At 44.2% G+C, this 17,155-nt stretch overlaps 2 protein-coding genes and 1 long non-coding RNA gene across 3 annotated transcripts in view; 1 reads left to right on the top strand and 2 right to left on the bottom strand.

Moving 5' to 3' along the window:
* The window catches only part of SNX4 (sorting nexin 4), a 34,990-nt gene extending 27,535 nt beyond the window's left edge, over positions 1–7,455 (bottom strand). Inside the window, 3 exon segments of the mRNA XM_054830300.1 lie at positions 5,811–5,926; positions 6,985–7,110; positions 7,112–7,455. Of these exon segments, the coding sequence (XP_054686275.1) occupies positions 5,811–5,926; positions 6,985–7,110; positions 7,112–7,159 (290 nt within the window). The 5' untranslated portion in view covers positions 7,160–7,455.
* Positions 7,456–9,172: 1,717 nt separating this feature from the next.
* Positions 9,173–16,433, bottom strand: LOC129207802 (uncharacterized). Its single transcript, XR_008577548.1, has 4 exons — positions 16,098–16,433; positions 13,056–13,180; positions 11,931–12,101; positions 9,173–11,111 (listed from the first exon to the last, which is right to left on the bottom strand). It is a non-coding gene; the product is annotated as an uncharacterized LOC129207802 (long non-coding RNA).
* The window catches only part of LOC129207801 (TGF-beta receptor type-2-like), a 34,673-nt gene continuing 33,864 nt past the window's right edge, over positions 16,347–17,155 (top strand). Inside the window, exon 1 of the mRNA XM_054829264.1 lies at positions 16,347–16,605. Within this exon, the coding sequence (XP_054685239.1) occupies positions 16,554–16,605 (52 nt within the window). The 5' untranslated portion in view covers positions 16,347–16,553. The remainder of the gene's footprint in view (positions 16,606–17,155) is intronic.

Here is a 17,155-nt window from a genome sequence, read left to right as displayed (position 1 = left end):
TCTAGGACCGTAGCACTTCCACAGGGAAGGACCACAGCTTTATAGAGAAGCCTAGTCTTACATGAGAACAAACCACTATAACCCACAATGGAGACGCAGGCACCCTGTCACTTGAAGTTTTCTGTCTACAAGGACTGGGGGAGGAAGGAAGCAGACAGCCAGACCAGATCATGCCACTCACCACATCTTCCCTGCCTACACCGAAGAAACTAAGGATGTTTACTAGATGTAAAGCCTACTGTCAATTTATTCTGACAAAGCAGATCTGTGAACAACAGGCTAGGCTTCCCTAAGTCTAAGTTAATCAAGCTTTACAACCCTTCTGAGGGACACACGAGCCTCACATTACATCCTGTGGAAAAAGATTAAGCTACTACTAGAGAACCTTGAAGGTCAAAACTGCCCACATAGTTTGTTCTTTTTTACATAGACCTGATATAACCTCCTTAGTATAGTCTGTGCTAAGCAGCCTGACGTTATTTCTCTTCTCAGATCATACTTACTTCCTTTATTCTAACATGCATTTATTCTCACAGTCTTAGAAGTGCGAATGCTGCCATTTCTGGTTGTAGTTGTTTCTTTTATCTTTATATAACACAGCTCTTGTTTTGGGTGAAAAGCAATTAAGAGACAACAGGTAAAGCAAGCAAGTGTGGCAGCAAAATAGGTAGACAGACGTTTGTCCAGAGAAACATCTGGATGTTGGTTTTTTTGCCCAACATCCCACTGTGAAAAGCTGCACCCTAACAGTTGCACCTCAGCACTGTGTCTGCCACCACACTGTCCTGTCTCTGCAGGATGGGTGCCCCTCCTGCCTCTGCCACTAGCAGCACCCACTCCAGTTGTGGGTTTTTTTTTTCTCAACAGGCTGTGAAACTTCAGTTTAGTGATTTTTAGTGACTGGAAGGGGAAGACAACATTTCAGGAGGGCAGCTGAGTAGCACCCAACAAAGAAGCAATACTTTTTAAGTTAATCCATTTGAGCAAATTTAAGACACATTTTGAAATTATTAATAGTAGTTTAAGATTCCCCCTTCCACTCAGGCTTTGATAAAGTAAAACCAGCCAAATTCTGCTCTGCAGAGAGAGCAAAGCTGTGGTGGAGAAGTACAGCCCTCAATTATGAGCCTGCATCCACACCACCGCCTTTTAAGCGAGGTAGTGTGTGTTTGAAACTGCATGGATGGATTTGGGACAGGCAAGCAAGACGAGAGAAATCATTTTTAATCACACCAGAAATTTCTCCACCTGGTTACATATAAGACCATAAAATATCACCAATTACAAGAGCATTTCTCCCCAGGAACCCCGTTCCAGAAAGGAAGTAGAAATCCACAAAGGTACTCATTACACTTAATACCTTCATTACCATCTAATTTTTTTGACCACATTATGAACTCCACCATTAAATGCAGGTACTGCAAACCAGTTTCAATTAAGATTATAATCACTTGTTGACATTCAGTCAAACTTCTCAATTTGTTTTGGTTTTAAAAACACAATATAATACTTGTACAGTCTTCAGGCAGGAAAACCATATGTTTCCCCTCTAAGTACAGTTTTAACAATGCACGTTATTCATTGAATGAACCAACCTGCCTAAAAAAAATAAAAGACAAAATTGAAACCTTCAGCTTTTACGTGCATAACTGATGTTATCATAAGCAATTAGAAGATTACATTACTCCAAAAGTCAAGTTCATTTGCCTTAATTCAAAGCGCCAATGTGAAAACTTTAGTCCATCTAATTAACCTTCCCATTTAAAACTAATTATCTTAAATGAGCCATCAAACAATTCTGAATGCTATAAGAGGCGGAATGACTGCAAAATATTAAATCAGACAAGAAGGAAATAGATCTGTTTATTTCCTTGTAAAAGCAATCACCTCTTCAATCACAGAAGCAGTAACTTAGCTTTCAGCCTTTGACCTTCCAATGTAGAAGTGACACTTCCACTCCCCTACAGCGGACAAGGTTCACTCTCTATGTTGAGGAATATCATTTTAGAGAGCTGGGCAATGTTTTCCATTAGCTATTTAGAAATGGTCTCTGTATTTAAGCCTCTCAAGAGGCACAAGAGCAATCACTACAGATCAACTATGGACTTTGTAAGCCACCAGAAGTTACCTGGCAAGCTGTAATACAAAGAGGCAGTTCTCTTGTCAGAAGATTTTCACAGCCAGGTGATTTTTTTTTTTTTTTTAATATACTGCCACCTAAACAGTTTGCTGTATTTAACCAAAAATATGCATCTACTAGGCAAGTTAATGATTCATAGTATCAATTAAGTAAAAATCAACAGTAAATTAAGTTTTTGACTCCTCCATCTTCTTTCATCTCCTGACTCTTCCCTATTTAAAGCTCATGCTGAATTCAGACTTCCTTCCTCTTTTCCTAACACCTCCTCTGGAGGGAGCAGACAAGTCTTCCTGACTCTCACTAACCAAAATCTGCATTTTCTTATTTTATCAGAAGACAACATACCTCTGGGGGGGGGATTTGTTCTGTGCCTCTCCCCAGGAAATACATGCCTGGACTCTTCACCTAACCCAACATGAAAGAGGAGACTTTGGGAAAGGAACTCAAACAAAAAATAACAAAGGAAAAACTCCTGAAGTCTCACAGTGCAGCACTGCTACTGCTGAACTGTGACCTGGCTGGCTACTGATTTCCAAGTTCTTTTCTCTCACAGAAACTTTCTTGAGAAGTCCTTACATTTCAGATGGGCAATCCAAGGTCCTAAGGGAAAAGCGAGTATCACTTGTGTCATAATTTAACTAAGTAAATTGGAAAACTATCCAAATACTGAAAGCAGAAATAAGATTAGCAGCTTCCTCAGCCATACTGGGGGAATAACAAGGAAATATAGTGAGCCACCCTGTCAAATGACTTCAAAAGGAAGCAAAGGCTAATTAATAGGGCTGGAAACCAGGGATTCTGCTATTAAGTAGTCAGCTACCAGGCTGCACAAAGTTGCGTTATTTTTTCCTAAAGCCACATTCAAAAAAAAAAAAAAACCCACAAACCCAAAACATGCTCTAGCCATCATCTTACATGACCAGGAGGACTAGGCTAGAGATCTGAAAGTCCGCAAGGACGGAAGCAAAGTGAACTAAATGGAAGTGTCCTAGTACTACAAAAGCAATTGTTTACTTTAAAGGAGAACAGAAAAAAAGGCTTCCCTGTACGTACTATAATTCAAAGTCCATCAATCGATTCCAGCTCGGTCATGAAAAACAAAGGGTACAAGACCAGGAGTCAAATTCTGGGTTTTATGCTCTCAGTTCTTGTAGTTTCATGCAGATTCTGGTCTGCATGACCAGACACAGCTGCCTAAATTTCTAACAAGCAAGTCTGAATTTAAGTGAGGTCCTGGATGTTTGCAATTTCCCTTACAGAAAGCAATTGATATGCTGAGTGCCTGCAAGAAGGAATATTTAGCTACAGATCTTAATTATAAGAATTTGTTCTTGCCTTAATGCTATTTCCCACAAAGAGGTAGAGGTGTCCCTCTGTTCTCACAGGGAGAATATAAAACTAAGTTATTTTTAAATAACTGCATAGTTTAAAGGAAGTTGTGAAACAAACTGACTTCAAGACTAATTGAACGGAAACAGCTCACCACAAAAGTCTACTTAGCTAATGCAGAAAGGTGTAAACCAAGAATAAAGGGGATGCTTTCAGGAAGCACGACCTTTGGAATTTGTGGAGGCTTTGCAGTCTACAGCAGTGAAGTTTGTTTTGTCTCAAAGAAACAGATCTACATCGAGGTATAATATCACTTAAAAAAAATCAACAAAAGTCACATGAAAATGTGAGACTACTAATAAATCTTTTCATTTTGAAAAGAAAAAGGAAGCAACACCATCACTTGTGTTTTGAAAACAGTTTCATCAGCACTAGTGAAACTAATGTGTTAAAAGTTCAGGTACTCAGCTCCTGTTCTGTAACAAATATACAGTGGTTGTAATTGCATCCGTCTCATGTCTCTTATTCGCCCAGATGCATACAATTCTTCAATTCAAATTGAAATTAAATCCTAGATAGCAGTAACAGTGGAACCCCAGTTCACATAAGTGTAACGCAACTATTATTAAGTGGTCTTCCTTTTATATTACTATAAACTGAGTTTTATTCTTCAGCTACAAAATATCCTATTACCCACAGACAAATTGCCGTGAAGCCCACCTACAGCTACAGGCTCAGCAGGAAGCACATTTAATAGCCAGCAATTATATTTATGCAAGAAATTTTGCCTTCTCAGTAAAAGGAATAGAGAACCTATTTTATTAGAGATGTGACAAACCCACATTTTCAATACTTCTGCGACAAACATGTAATTGGTCTTGGTATTTGCTGACCACAGAATAAAATAAATTTTAATGAAAGAAAGCAATCTGGGCAGCAAAATACAGTTTTGCCACTACGAAAGAACCACTGGGAAACACCAGCAGGAGTGAGTCTAAAGGAATGTAAGGATGACTGGGAAAGGAGATGTAGTCAGCATGTTCTGGGGCTGCATAAAGATGTCCCCAGAGTACACTTCACATCACAGTTAGACACCAATGATCTCTATTTTCTTCTCTTTTCCTTCAGAAATATTATTAGAAGAAAAATAACATTACTTATGTGAGAAGATGTGATCTTTAATATCAATAAACTGTAAAAAGTATTTTTTTTAAAGACATCTGAGCAACTGCCAAAGAGCTACAATATTTGAAAGATATAATGTACATCTATTTTGGATTTTATTCTTCAAGTTTAGCAAAATATAGTAAATGTATCCCAGTAGGTCTGCAGTTAGTGTGACTGGTGTGTCCCTTCATCAGTTAAACAAGTTAAGCAGCTTTTTAACTAGTAACTAGAAGACTTATAGCATTACAATTTGAACTCTTCAGAGCCTTTGCAAAATGCAACTGCTTTGCCTCAGAAGGTTTTATCTGTACAGCAGATCATTCCTGAGGTAAGGCCCAAAGGTTAGAACTGTTAATATAAAAAAAGAGAGACACAAAACTCCTAATAAAGTCTAATTTTGAAATTCTTGCTTCAGCTGAGTAACATGATCCTGCATAATAGGAGTCATCTGTGACTGTTTAGGAAGTAACTATAAGTTAGAAGGGATTTTAAAGCTTTGCTCACTACTCAGTACTTAAAATTGCAAGTTGTCTTTGCAGTACTGAGTACATTTACCATACTTGTATTATTAATCTTGCTAACACAAGCAGATTGAAAGCAGTAAGATCTCCAGTGAAAGTTCAAGCTAGTATGAAGGAAGGAAACAGTTAATTAACCCTAACCCTTAGACCATCTACAAGGAGTATGTGGTGATCAGATCAAGCAAAACACTTCAAATATTAGTGGAGCAGTAACTTCTGACCACATAAGTCATGAGGCTTCTTTATTTTCTTGTGATCTCAAACAAGCCTAACCATAACTTTAGACCAAAACGCACAACCTTTCTCACATACAACCTCATATATATGTATAGAAAATCATCCAACCCATGTCTAAGAAATAACCAAGCAGTTGTTGACACCATACTAAAGCAACGTCTTTCAAACACACATTTTTCCACCTAGCTCCAAATGAAGAATTACAGTATGCAGTTACACAACAGTGTTAGTACTGAACTAGATATCAGATGCCAAGTTTTCACAGGAAAAGACCCTCCAGAGTAAGGAAATAATCGCATAGTAAGTCATAAACCAACTAAATCTGCTCATCCTGAAAATTTTTAGGCGTGGAAGGAGGGAGAATATGTCTAGAGTGGAACATCCACCTACCCCAAGAGCGAGGTCTCATCACCCACCTTGTCTCAATGAGGTAAGCAGTGTATGTTTCTTGCATGTTCACGGCATTCCTCCCAGTCCGTTTTTCAGCTTCTGAAACGGTGATTTCCATTTTTTTTGCCAAACAGTCTTCCATCTTTTTAGAGGAGGAAAATAAAGACTCATGTAACATCAGCCATGCAAGACAAAGGCTACTAACCCTGCCCCCCCTTCTCCCACACCACATTTGTTCAAATAAGACAGGTCTCTATAGGATAAAGGCTTTGGCGGGGCTTCATGTTATACCCGTGTTCTGCATCACATTTGCAAATGAAAACAGAAAACCTGCTGGGGGCGGGGGGGGGGGGGGGGGGGGGGGGGGAATAAAGTTAACAAATAGACAACTTCAGACACCAAAAGCCATCATGAGCTAGGAAGATACAGAAAGGAGAAATATTTTTCTTTACAGGTAATAAAGTAACTTTTTTTAAAAACAAACAAACAAACCAACCCCTGCACTTCCTACCCAAACATTTCCCAACTACTGGTGAATTCCTCCTCAGGGCACCTGGGACACACATAACCACCTCTCCCCTTTCACAGGAAACAGAATACATCCAGACTGAGATGTTTTTCTTCTAATCTCTCAGAGAGTGATCGTTATCTTTTACACATTGGCAGGCAGAAGTCAGTCAGGACCACACGCCCACCCTGGAAAGGCAGAGCTCTAGAACACCCAGCTGAATTCAGCAGGGAGGGGCATTTACTTGTAAAACTGGCGGGGGGCAACAAATTGAGAAAATAAAACTAGTAACAATAAATAATAATTGATAATAATAAGGCACAAGGGATGAGGGCAGACGGCACACAAAGCCCTCCAACAGTGGCCAGAGACTAGAACGAGAAGAACCCCGCTGCTCATAGGGACGGGCGGCACAGCTCAGCCCCGGGCTCCCCCGGGCAGAAACTCGGCCCCGGGCAGGCAAGGGGAGGGCTCGTCCCACCTGTAGCCCCTTCCCGCTACCGCCCGGCCCCGCTTTCCCCGCGCCGGCTGAGCCCCGCGCCCCTCCCCGCCTGCCCGGGCCGGCAGCGCGGCGGCCGGGCAGCGCGCTCAGGCAAGCCCGGTGCTCAACCCCGACGAAGTAGGCCGTGCCAAGGCCGGCGCGCCCGCGGGGGGACACAGCGCCCCACCGCCGCCACCCTCCGCACCCTCACCGTGGCCGCCGCGGCTACAGGCTGCTCCGGAGGCGGGAAGCCACTGCCAGGCACGGCACCGTCCTCCTCCGAGCGGCTATCACTCGTCTCGGCCTCGGCGCTCTCCATGGGGATAAGGGGTTCGGCCGCCTCCCTCCGCGCAGGCGCTGAGGCCGGCTCCAGCGGGCAAACTCATCGCAGGTCCTAGAGAGAGCGGCCGCGGCGGGGGTGTGTGTCCGCCCGGGGGCCGGCGCTGCCCGCAGCCGCCGCCGGGGCGCTGGGTGAGGCGGGCTGAGGCGAGGCGGACCCAGCCGGCCCCCGGCCTTCCCCGGCTCTTAGCTGCCGCGCGCCTCGGCCTGTGCTCATCGATTGACTTGATCTAAGCCCTTTCCGGGCTGCTGGCGTCCTGACCACCTTTCTGCCAAAAATTGCCCCCTTAGGGACCCGGCGGTGGGCACCCCTTCGCGAACACGGGGGGAAGGACACCCGTCGTTGTTATAATGCTCCGCTCTCCCGAAGCCAGGCAGCGTAAGCCGCCTGTCCGGGAGAGGGACAGACCTTTCCCATCCCCTGGGCACTCATCCTCACTCACATAGTTGTATGTGTTTATTTGTAAGATTTATTTTTGTTGTTGTTGTTCCTCTCAGCCCTCAGGTCACTGACGAGTTTCTGGTGCACCCACGCTGTCTCTTACCTTCCCTCCGAGGCAGGACAACTTATCATTTTGCTTTGTAGACTCTCTTTCAGCAGCTCTTAACTTTCCTACATCGGGCGGCTCGGGTTATTTTTTCAAAGCCCACCAGCCCGTTATTTCTCTGCTCTCACTCCTTTACAGGCGGCGAAGGACTTGGTCGTGCTGTGTTCGCTCTTTCTTACCCTCAGGTCTGCCCTGCCTTCTCCATCCGCTCGCTCCTGGTGGTGGTGCAACATCCAGACCAGTGTTCTCCTGCCTGCAGAAGTGTGTCCTGTCCCACCACGCTTCCCCAGGAGGTACCCGAGTAGTTAAAATCCCCCAAGTTCAGCTCTGGGGAAGCCTCTGTCGTTTATTTAATAAATGCCCCAGCTATCTCTTTTCTTCTCATTGAGCAGGAACAAAACCTTGCTGTGCTTTCCTGGGATTCCTTGTTCTGTTTTTTTGGAGAGTCATTCAGCAAGTCTGCCCTACAGCTCCTACTGAACATCAGAGTCAGTTAATATATCATACACTACGTATATATACACACACCCCTTCATTATTGCACCCTTTGGGTTCATTCCCTCACGACCCTGTGGTGCCCACGCAGTCCTTGTTGGACCGGCAAACTGGATGGAGAGGTTCTTCCTATTTATTCCTCATACTCCAAACATCAGTTTGGCCACTCGGGAGCAGCCCCATCATTCTCTGGTTTACATACCACATCACTCCCTTGAGATTTCCCATTTTTGCACCACATTCATGTCCTTTGATTCAAGCACTACATTTTTTTATTGTTCTCATGTAGCTTTTTTTCTTTTCCTGCCCTTTTCAAACCTAGGTTAAAGGCAACCTCGGGGGATTGAAGAGTTGATATTATGGGTTTCTTTGCTTTGCTTTTTTTCTGCTTTCAGTAGGAAATATTTTTTTAGTGTTGACCAGAGCTGAATTTGCATACATTTTTCATCCAAAAATTAATCTTTTTCTTTCAACAACAATTAAAATAAATCTCTAAATCCCCTTTGAAGACCCCATGAATTAATATTTGGCGTCTGGTTTCTATTCTGTTGTCTTCATGTTTATTCAACTTTTTCCTCAGATTGTTTGAACTGATACCTCAGTCCCTCCTTTCCCACCCCTCCACCACTGTAGCTGGATGGAGTTTCCCAAGCCTTTCCACAAAAGGCTTTCCTAGAACAAAAGTTTTTTACAAGTATGTGAACTGTGATTTGTCCTCTGAATAGGGCTGATTTAAGATTTGTTTTCTAAACCCAAAGTCCAGCTTAGATGTAAGAGCATGATTGCACGTTGTAAGACAAAGTCTGTTTTCCATTAGGGTATGGTTTTCTTATGTTTACTCAAGATGTACATTAAGATACATACCTTGTATCAATTACACTTGCATTTGCAGGATGTGCATACTGAAATTTTTCTGATCCATATCAGTGATATAATGGAAATATTTATGTGAAGCTTATACAGGATATCATACTTTGTATTAAATATTTTTATTATGGAAACAGCATTATCAATAAAGTACAGTAATATTTTGCAGGTCTAACATGCAGTCATTTCAAAAACTATTTTCAGCTTTGAATTTTCGTAATACTATTAAGAGATGTGGAGAAGGCTTACAACACTGGGTATGCAGAAGGAAGCTAATGATAGAAGTGCCCAAATCAAGATGACCAACAGCCTGGGTAGCCCTCACGTACGTTATAGCCTGGGGAGCTTTAGAGGAGAGTGTGAAATGTCCTGACAAAGTAGTGTGCGACAAAGAGGTCTTCAGTAAGCACCAAAGACTCCAACAAAGTGCTCTTCCTGAGCCACGTTTCCCCACCTCAGGCTGCAAAGTGGGCTAGCAGTATTTTCTCACAGATAAATGGTCCCAGGACAGTACTGCTTTCAGGAGTACTTCCAGGGCTTGCACTACTTGGGTTAAAATAAGCTTTAGTGTGTGTGTCCCCCCCCGTAGCTGGGCACAACCACTAGTGCAGTCAGGCTCTCTTTGAACCCCCTCTTCACAGGACGTGATGCTCATTTCCTGCAGGTTACTCTAACCAGGGCACCCTCCTGCTCTTCAGCATCTTCACTGGGCAGCACGTGCCTTGTTCTTCAATCATAAGAAGGCAAGCTCAACTCAACTACAAGTTCTAACTACAAGTCCCTTCAGACTCAGAAGCTGTCATCAGGTAGGTTTTCTCAAAAGCAACATTTCCCCATCAAAGCACTATTGACTTCCTTACCAGAGAGTTACACATCTCACAGGAAAGAAAGCAATACCCCAAGTTCACCAAACACAGATGCTCCTTTTCACAAATTTTAATTTGCAAGTTTTAATATGCAAGTTTTAGTATGCCTTCTCTAAGCCATGACACCATATGGGTAGAAGCAGAGTGCCTCATTGCCCCCCTTCCTGACTCCCTGCACAGTCTCTGGCAAACAAGGACCCCATCTTTTTCTGGGCTGTAAGTCCATCCTTTTCATCCTACTCTTACTCTGGATAAACTGTTTTTTTTTACTGAAGAAAGCTAAGCAAGGGATATATACCTTATGGCTAGCTCCTTGATGCTTTTTGTAAGGTTACGTGTGTTACCTTTCCTGCTTCGTTCTTTTGGCAACCTGTTTTGTTCTAGCAAATAACACACCTTAAACAAAAAATATATGCCATATTAATGGGAAAAATTTCAGATAATTACCCCTTTGTCACAACACTAATTTTCAGTAACTTCATTTAAAGTTCCTCACCCCTTCACCTTCTTAGAAGTCGTTAGAATTAAATGATAATACGACCACCACCAACAACCATCACTTTCCTACTGAGAACTTCAAAGAAAACAGCTAAAACAGTGCCGTGCTTTGCACCTATCCCCCAGCACCCATGGCCTTTCAGTAACTCAGGAAGACAGAGTTAACCGGCCAATATTTCTGCTGACGAGAGGCACGTATCTACGTGCCTGTGTGGTGTCTGGCTCTGCTGGTGCTCACAAGCAGTGAGGTACAGTATGAGTAGATTCATGGAGCAGCACAGCTGGAGCTGGGGAGCCACCAACTACACCACACATATTTTAGGGGATATTTTTAGGGTGCCTCTAGCCCGCTCCTGGGGACTGACCACCCTTCACACCTTCCAGTTGAGCTGATGATGATAAAAGTCCAGCGTGTCACCCGCCCTAAGATTCGCAGCACAAGCCAAAGTGAGATGGCCAGGAGTTTCCCTTCAAAAGCACATTCCTCATCTGCGATTCAGGCTCCTGGATCCTATCATAATTTCACTACCAGTAATAATAATACAAATACAAAGATCATGAGTCAGGCTGTCAAACTGCCCGTGCCTCCCTCTGCAGGCTAATTCCTCTCAGACCCAAAGGTGCTTGCTAACCAGAGGCGTCCGGCAGCCGAAGAGATGCCAGCTTGTGCTTTTGGTCTTCAAAGGTTGATCCTCACTGGCGTCTGTCTGCATGTGGTGTCATTGCTATGATGGATAGAGCAGAAAACAGCCCTTGCTTAGATTCCCTAAGAAAACACCGTGGAGGAATGAATGTCAAGGAACTGTTGGTAAAATGCATGAGCAGCTGCTTCAGCATGGAAGAGTGCAGGGGGGAAAACAGGTTCAAAAAGAATAAACGGGAAATTCTCTCCTCACATAAGTTTAGGGTCCTCATAGACATATTTCAGTCATCTAAATGGTTGTGTGACATGGCCATTAAACAGTAGAAAAATCTATATCTTGTTAATTATTCAGGGAAAGAAAAAATCATGGAAAGATTTAGTGGAGAGTGGGTAAGAGATCTAGGTATCTTTCAGGGGGAGAAAAAAAGCACCTGGTCCCACTCCAACTGAAACTGGTAGCAGTGGTTTCCATTCATTTTGGCAATGGCTGATCTGGTCCATGAATACAAAGCAAGCCAAAACTATTCCACATTTTTGAAAGAGTCTGTACAAGCACATCAATGGTACGAATGAAAGTTTACTGAAAATGGCTCTAAAGGCAGCACAAAGAAAGCAGTGAGAAAAACTCAAAACTTCATAGGGAGAAAGCAAGAAGATTTGGGACAGAATTGAACAGAAAAGAAACAAAAACTCCAACTGAATAACATTGTAAATGGTAGAGATGGACAAATCAGGCCTTCACTTAATCTTGATGCAGCTTTGGTCAAGGAGCCTGTTGCACGCAGTCTAAGAGACATTAGAAGTTAGGCCAGCGTTTCTGGACTCTGTTAAGACTCCAATAAAAGTCAGGCATCACTTAGGAAGTGCGTTTATCCCGCGTGGCTACCAAAACGGGCGTTACCTGGGATGCAGGAGCATGGGAAAGTTGGCAGGGCTAAGGAGAAGTGGTTGTGGCGATGCAGACAGGGAGACCTGTGCCTGGAGGAGGTATAGCTGTGTCCCATCGCTGGCTGTGATTTCACTCCTCGTGCTATCTGACCATCAGAGGTCACCACACCATCGCTGGGACAAGCTGCAGCAAGAGAACGGAAAATGCCAAAGGTCAGGTCCCTGAGGTGATAGCAGGGAGCACAAACCATAGCACCACGTACACGAGTTCAAACACCAAAACACTATGAAACTGCGACAGCGGGAAGGTAATGAGAACTTGTCCCAGAGAGCGATGGGCACCATCAGCGCCCACCAGGCAATGGTGTCTGGATTTATTCAACCCTTCCAGGACTGGAGCCAGTGTCCTTGTGAGTGCAGGGTGGAGATGCAGGCTGGATCGGATCTGCAGTGCAGGGTGCACGTCCTTCTCGGGCAGCTGTTGCTGATGGCATGGTGAAATCAAGGCTATGTTTATAAGATGCAGAAGAGATGCCACCACAATTCCTGGGGTTTAATTAGCTGCCAGGACAACTTGCAATGTTTCAATACAACCCCGCAATATGGGCACATAAATTAAGAGTATGGATTTCTGCTCACTAACAGAAGCAAAGTTCCTGAGCCTATCAGGTAGCCATTTTCCTTAGACCTGCCTTTTAAAACTTTGAATTATAACAAATCCTCTTCACAACAGAAACACTCATGGACCATATCAGAAGCCGAACATCACTACTGATATCAACAGCTTGAAAAAGAATGAAGCAGATGCAACAGATATTAGACCAGTCATGTAACACGCAAGCAGTCAAGAGGGCCAAGGGAACATCTTCCAATGCAGAAGTGAACCCAACACCTTTTGTTGTAGTCACTCATTTTAAACTCAATGCCCCTGCTATGTTCTCTGGGGTCTAGTGGGCACAGAGGAGGTCCAGGGAAGCTCAGGAGCTTTGGTCCTTGCATTAGCACTGTCCAGTGCGATACACACTTCTGCATCATGGGGCATGGCTACATGTCTCCCTTCTTGCCCTTCTCTCCCTTCACGTCCCCTGTCACATGAAGGTGGTCTCTGCCCCTGGGAAGAATTAGAGGTTTGACTCACCTGGGTCTGGCACAATTCCATCGTGATGTTGCCCTGCTCAAGGGTGTTGAGTGCATACGTTGGGAGCTTCAAATCTATTGATTGCAGTCTTGCCTCCAGCAGTGGAAACCCAGGTTGTCTGAAACCTTTTAAATATATACTATATTGTTTCAGGTGGCCAAAATTTTACTTTACTTCTCTAGTAAATATCTTCCAACTCCTAAACGAGAACTTTGGGAAAACTGCTCCCACAATGCAACTTAAAAATCACCCTGCAGAGACCTTACGTTCCTCAGCCTAAATCCAGCCTTCAGTGTGTCTTGAGTTATGAAGTTGTCCAGACCACTAATAGAGGAGCAAGGGAATTTACACCAAAAGGCATAAACAAGTCAACAACAAAAATAACCATTTATCTCTTCTTCCTCCCCAGTGTCTCACTCCGAAGGTCACTGTGTTCTCTCATGGAAGTGAAGCTCTATAGTGTGAGTTTAGACACTTTAGGCTAAATCCCAGGGTTCTTACTCACTTTTCCCCAAGTAGCTTTGGTGGATTGTTAGTTTGCATTTTTTCCTTGGATAAGGTGTGAGAAACAAGCAGGGTCTCCAGAGTGGAGCTGTTGGTCAGAGGAAAGCTGAGATGAGCAGGACACGTGCTGCGTGGCTGCCTGCTCTACCCGGGGTGACTCACGCCATAGCGTTAGGAAAGAAACAAACTCCCAGCCTCACATTCTTCCTGTTTTGCAGATGAGGTTTGCTTACTATAGCATCAGCTCAGTAGACAGAAAATGCAGGTTACGGGAGGGTACGTCTAGCTCTGTGCACTCTTAGATGTAGCAAGGGCTGAACAGATGGGCTCCCTCTGCGCAGAAAGCAGCCTGCAGAGCCCAGCGGCCAGTTTATCAAAGCAAACTTTCCCCCATGTTACCACAACATCATGTTTTGCCAAGCAGCAGGTCTAACACCATCTAGAAATAAGTACAGCTGTTTAGGAAGAGCAGGACAAACATCGCTCCCCAAAAGCTTCCCCTTGCAGAGCTTCTTGTAGAAACCCAACTGCCTTGTAAAGATGCCAACGCATGGGATAGCTACTGCCTTTCCTCTCATTTCAGTGAGCTCTGATCCCAAGTCTCTCCCTAAGATCATTCTGCAGGCAGGATGAAGCATTTTACAGGGTTCGGTTTGGCCCAGAAGTTGCTTGGGATTGCCCGGGTTTTTTGGAAAAGGCAGCTCCCGCAGCTCAGGGTGCCTGGCTGCAGGGACGTTGTGCAGGCTTCCTGCCGCCTTCCCAGGTTCTGCTGCTAAAAAAATAATATCCCTTGCTTCCCTTGCACTTCCAAATTGTACAGCGTGTTTTGTCAATGTCCACCACTGTTTAAAGCCCCTCCGGGCTCCTGCTGGGGACATTATTTCTCTCCGAGTTTCTCTAGGCAGCGGGGGATTCTTCCTGATTTTAAAGAGGGCTCCCATGGATCATGAATAATCTGCGACGTTCCTAACACAAGCCTTATCCAGCTGCCTTGTAACACACAGAAGGGCTCATGTCTGAAAATCCAGCTGGCAGTCTGAGCCATCTGCGGGCATTTTGAAATGCTCTGAATCAGAAAGAGAAAAGTTGGCACCCAAAGAAACCACCATGCGAACAGCAGCTTCAATATGCCGACTGGAAAATAATGTCTTTCTGAAAGCCTGCTAAACATTTGCTCGTCCTTAGCCCTGAGACACCGTGCCTCAGCTGTTGCAACTCAGGCCAACCCATCTCTTCTAGAAGAATGCTACACAGCACCCAGAAAGGCGCCCAGTTTGACGTAAAGACAGCCAAGCGAAGGAGAGCAATGTTGCACCTTGCCTAGGACTTGAGCCATGTCCTCCAGGGCTGGAGCAAGAGGCAGCTCTCCTGGTCAGACAAACATTTCTAGACTCCTTCTTCCAGATAAACGTTCTCTGTGTACCCCAGGTGGTATCTTCCCTTAGGGCATCCACCTAGCTTTCTGCTCTGTCATCCCAGGGACACCCATGGCCATTTCTCCGTGGAGGACGGACTGAGCCGGCTCGCATCTGGGCACCCTGAAGCAACTCTCTGCAGAGGTATGCTAGTGTAGCCATGGCATAGGAGAGATGCTTTATAGGTATCAGCTGTGTCCGTACCTTGTCCAACACCTCCCCTTCTTCCTTTGTAAATACAGAAGAAGGGAAAAGAGATACCGTTATTTAACTCCCTAACAGCATAATTTAGATAAATAGTTTACAAAACAAGCGGGTGCAGGTTATTGGAAAGAGTCATTCAAAGAAAGGATCTTCAAGTCCAATGGAGCAAAACGCTCACTGGTCGTGATCACACCTACACACAAGCATATACAGATACACCACATATCCACCACATACTGATTAATGAAGTAAAAGATGAATTGTAAAATGGGTAAATAAAAAGCTGGAGACTCACCGAATTAGAAGGCTGTGTATGCATTAAAAAGTGATCGATGTATTTATCAATAACTATATGAAATCGGCCTCATGTTAGGGCAGGCATTTTGGCTGCAAAAAACCTTAATAACTACATCTCTTTCTCTGCCATGCTCGATTACATTGATCATTATTTTAACACATTCTGAAGGATTGGGGTAGATCATAGGGCAAGAGTTTGAGGCTTTTACTCCTACTTTTGCCACTGATGGATTGCGTTAACAACCAAGGCAAGTCAGATTTCTGCTACGTTTCACAGTTTCCCTTTTGTAAGTGGGGATAATATTTCTTACAAGTTTTTGTAAAGCAGTTTGAGATCGTGGGGAGAAAGCAGCTATTTAAATGCTCTATGTTATTATTTTAGGCCCTGATTCAGGAAAACATATAAGTATATGTTTTAAACCTGCTGCTTTAATGGGTCGAAAGCGCCTGCTTTAGGCTAAACTCATATTGATGTGGTCTTTCTGAAAAAGCTGCCCTAAAACTTCCAATTATCCCTATTAAAAATATAGCCTGTTGAAGCTTACTTAAAAGATAGAGGTAATTTCTAAAAGAGGGGGGAAAAGTAGCAAATTAATGGCAGCTCAGCATAGCGAAGCGTTACCTTCCGTGTTTTATTCAGCTGAAAGAGGCATGCAGGAGCACCCATGCCTTTTTGATTAGATGCGTGCACTAGACATTAGGTCCCCTTCAAAGATCCTTGGGCCGTCACGGAGCTGGGAGCAGCTCCGCGTTGTCATCGGGGAAAGAAAAAAAAAAAAATCAAACTCTTTTTCTCGGAGCCAGGCTTCTTCCCCCTGCTCTCCCCCTCCCATATTTGTATATATTTCGAGAGGAGAGTCAGGCTTAGTTTGTTCATAAACTGCAGTTCCTGGGCGGACCCCACACACAGCTGGGCTTTAGCGTCTGGATCCGCCTTCCCGGCAAGCCTAGCCGGGAGCCTCGGAAACTCGGGGCTCGGGGCTTGACAGCAGAAACGCAGGAGACCGGCCGCACCGAGGGAAGATGAATTGGTCAACGCCGTGAAGCTGGGCTTCTGGTCGCTGGCGGGATCCAGAAAATGGGTTACTGGAGGAGACCGGGTCTGCTTTCCTTACTGCTGCTCTCCTTCTGTGAGTAGAAAAATGTTTCTGGTTAGACAACGTTAAGCAACATACTCCGAGAGGTCGTTTATTTTTCCTTCCTCCAGCAAAATAGCTAATCTTTGATTTCTCCCCTGACAGCAATTAGCCGGAGGATTGGAAATAGCTGAGAATTTAGTAGAATACGCTGCTACGACTGCATCAGCTGTGTATTTCTCGTACGGCGAAGGGCGAGCATTTGCCTTGGTGGAAAGCGCTGCGTGCTCGCTTGGAGCAGCTTGCAGATGTCAGTGTTTACAGGACAAAAATACATATAGGTCAGCATTACTTGTTGGAAGTTTTTATTTTAATGAGGGAGATTAAAAGCAACTGAAGTGCACTGCTGAATGATCTGGCTTCGACAGCGTCCAGATGTGGAGAAGTTTGTGGCTTAGAACTTTTATCAGCCCCGGTTTATGCACAGAATTAATCGAACTATTAAAGTAGGAAAGAAGTGGGGAGAGGGGGAGGAGAAGTGTCTTTGCAACAACATCTGGTTATTCAGCAAACCTTTCCAGCACTTACGTAAAGATTTCTTTGT

Source organism: Grus americana, chromosome 6 (assembly GCF_028858705.1).
Source record: "Grus americana isolate bGruAme1 chromosome 6, bGruAme1.mat, whole genome shotgun sequence".
Classification (NCBI taxonomy): domain Eukaryota; kingdom Metazoa; phylum Chordata; class Aves; order Gruiformes; family Gruidae; genus Grus; species Grus americana.
This window is presented reverse-complemented; position numbering and strand designations above follow the sequence as displayed.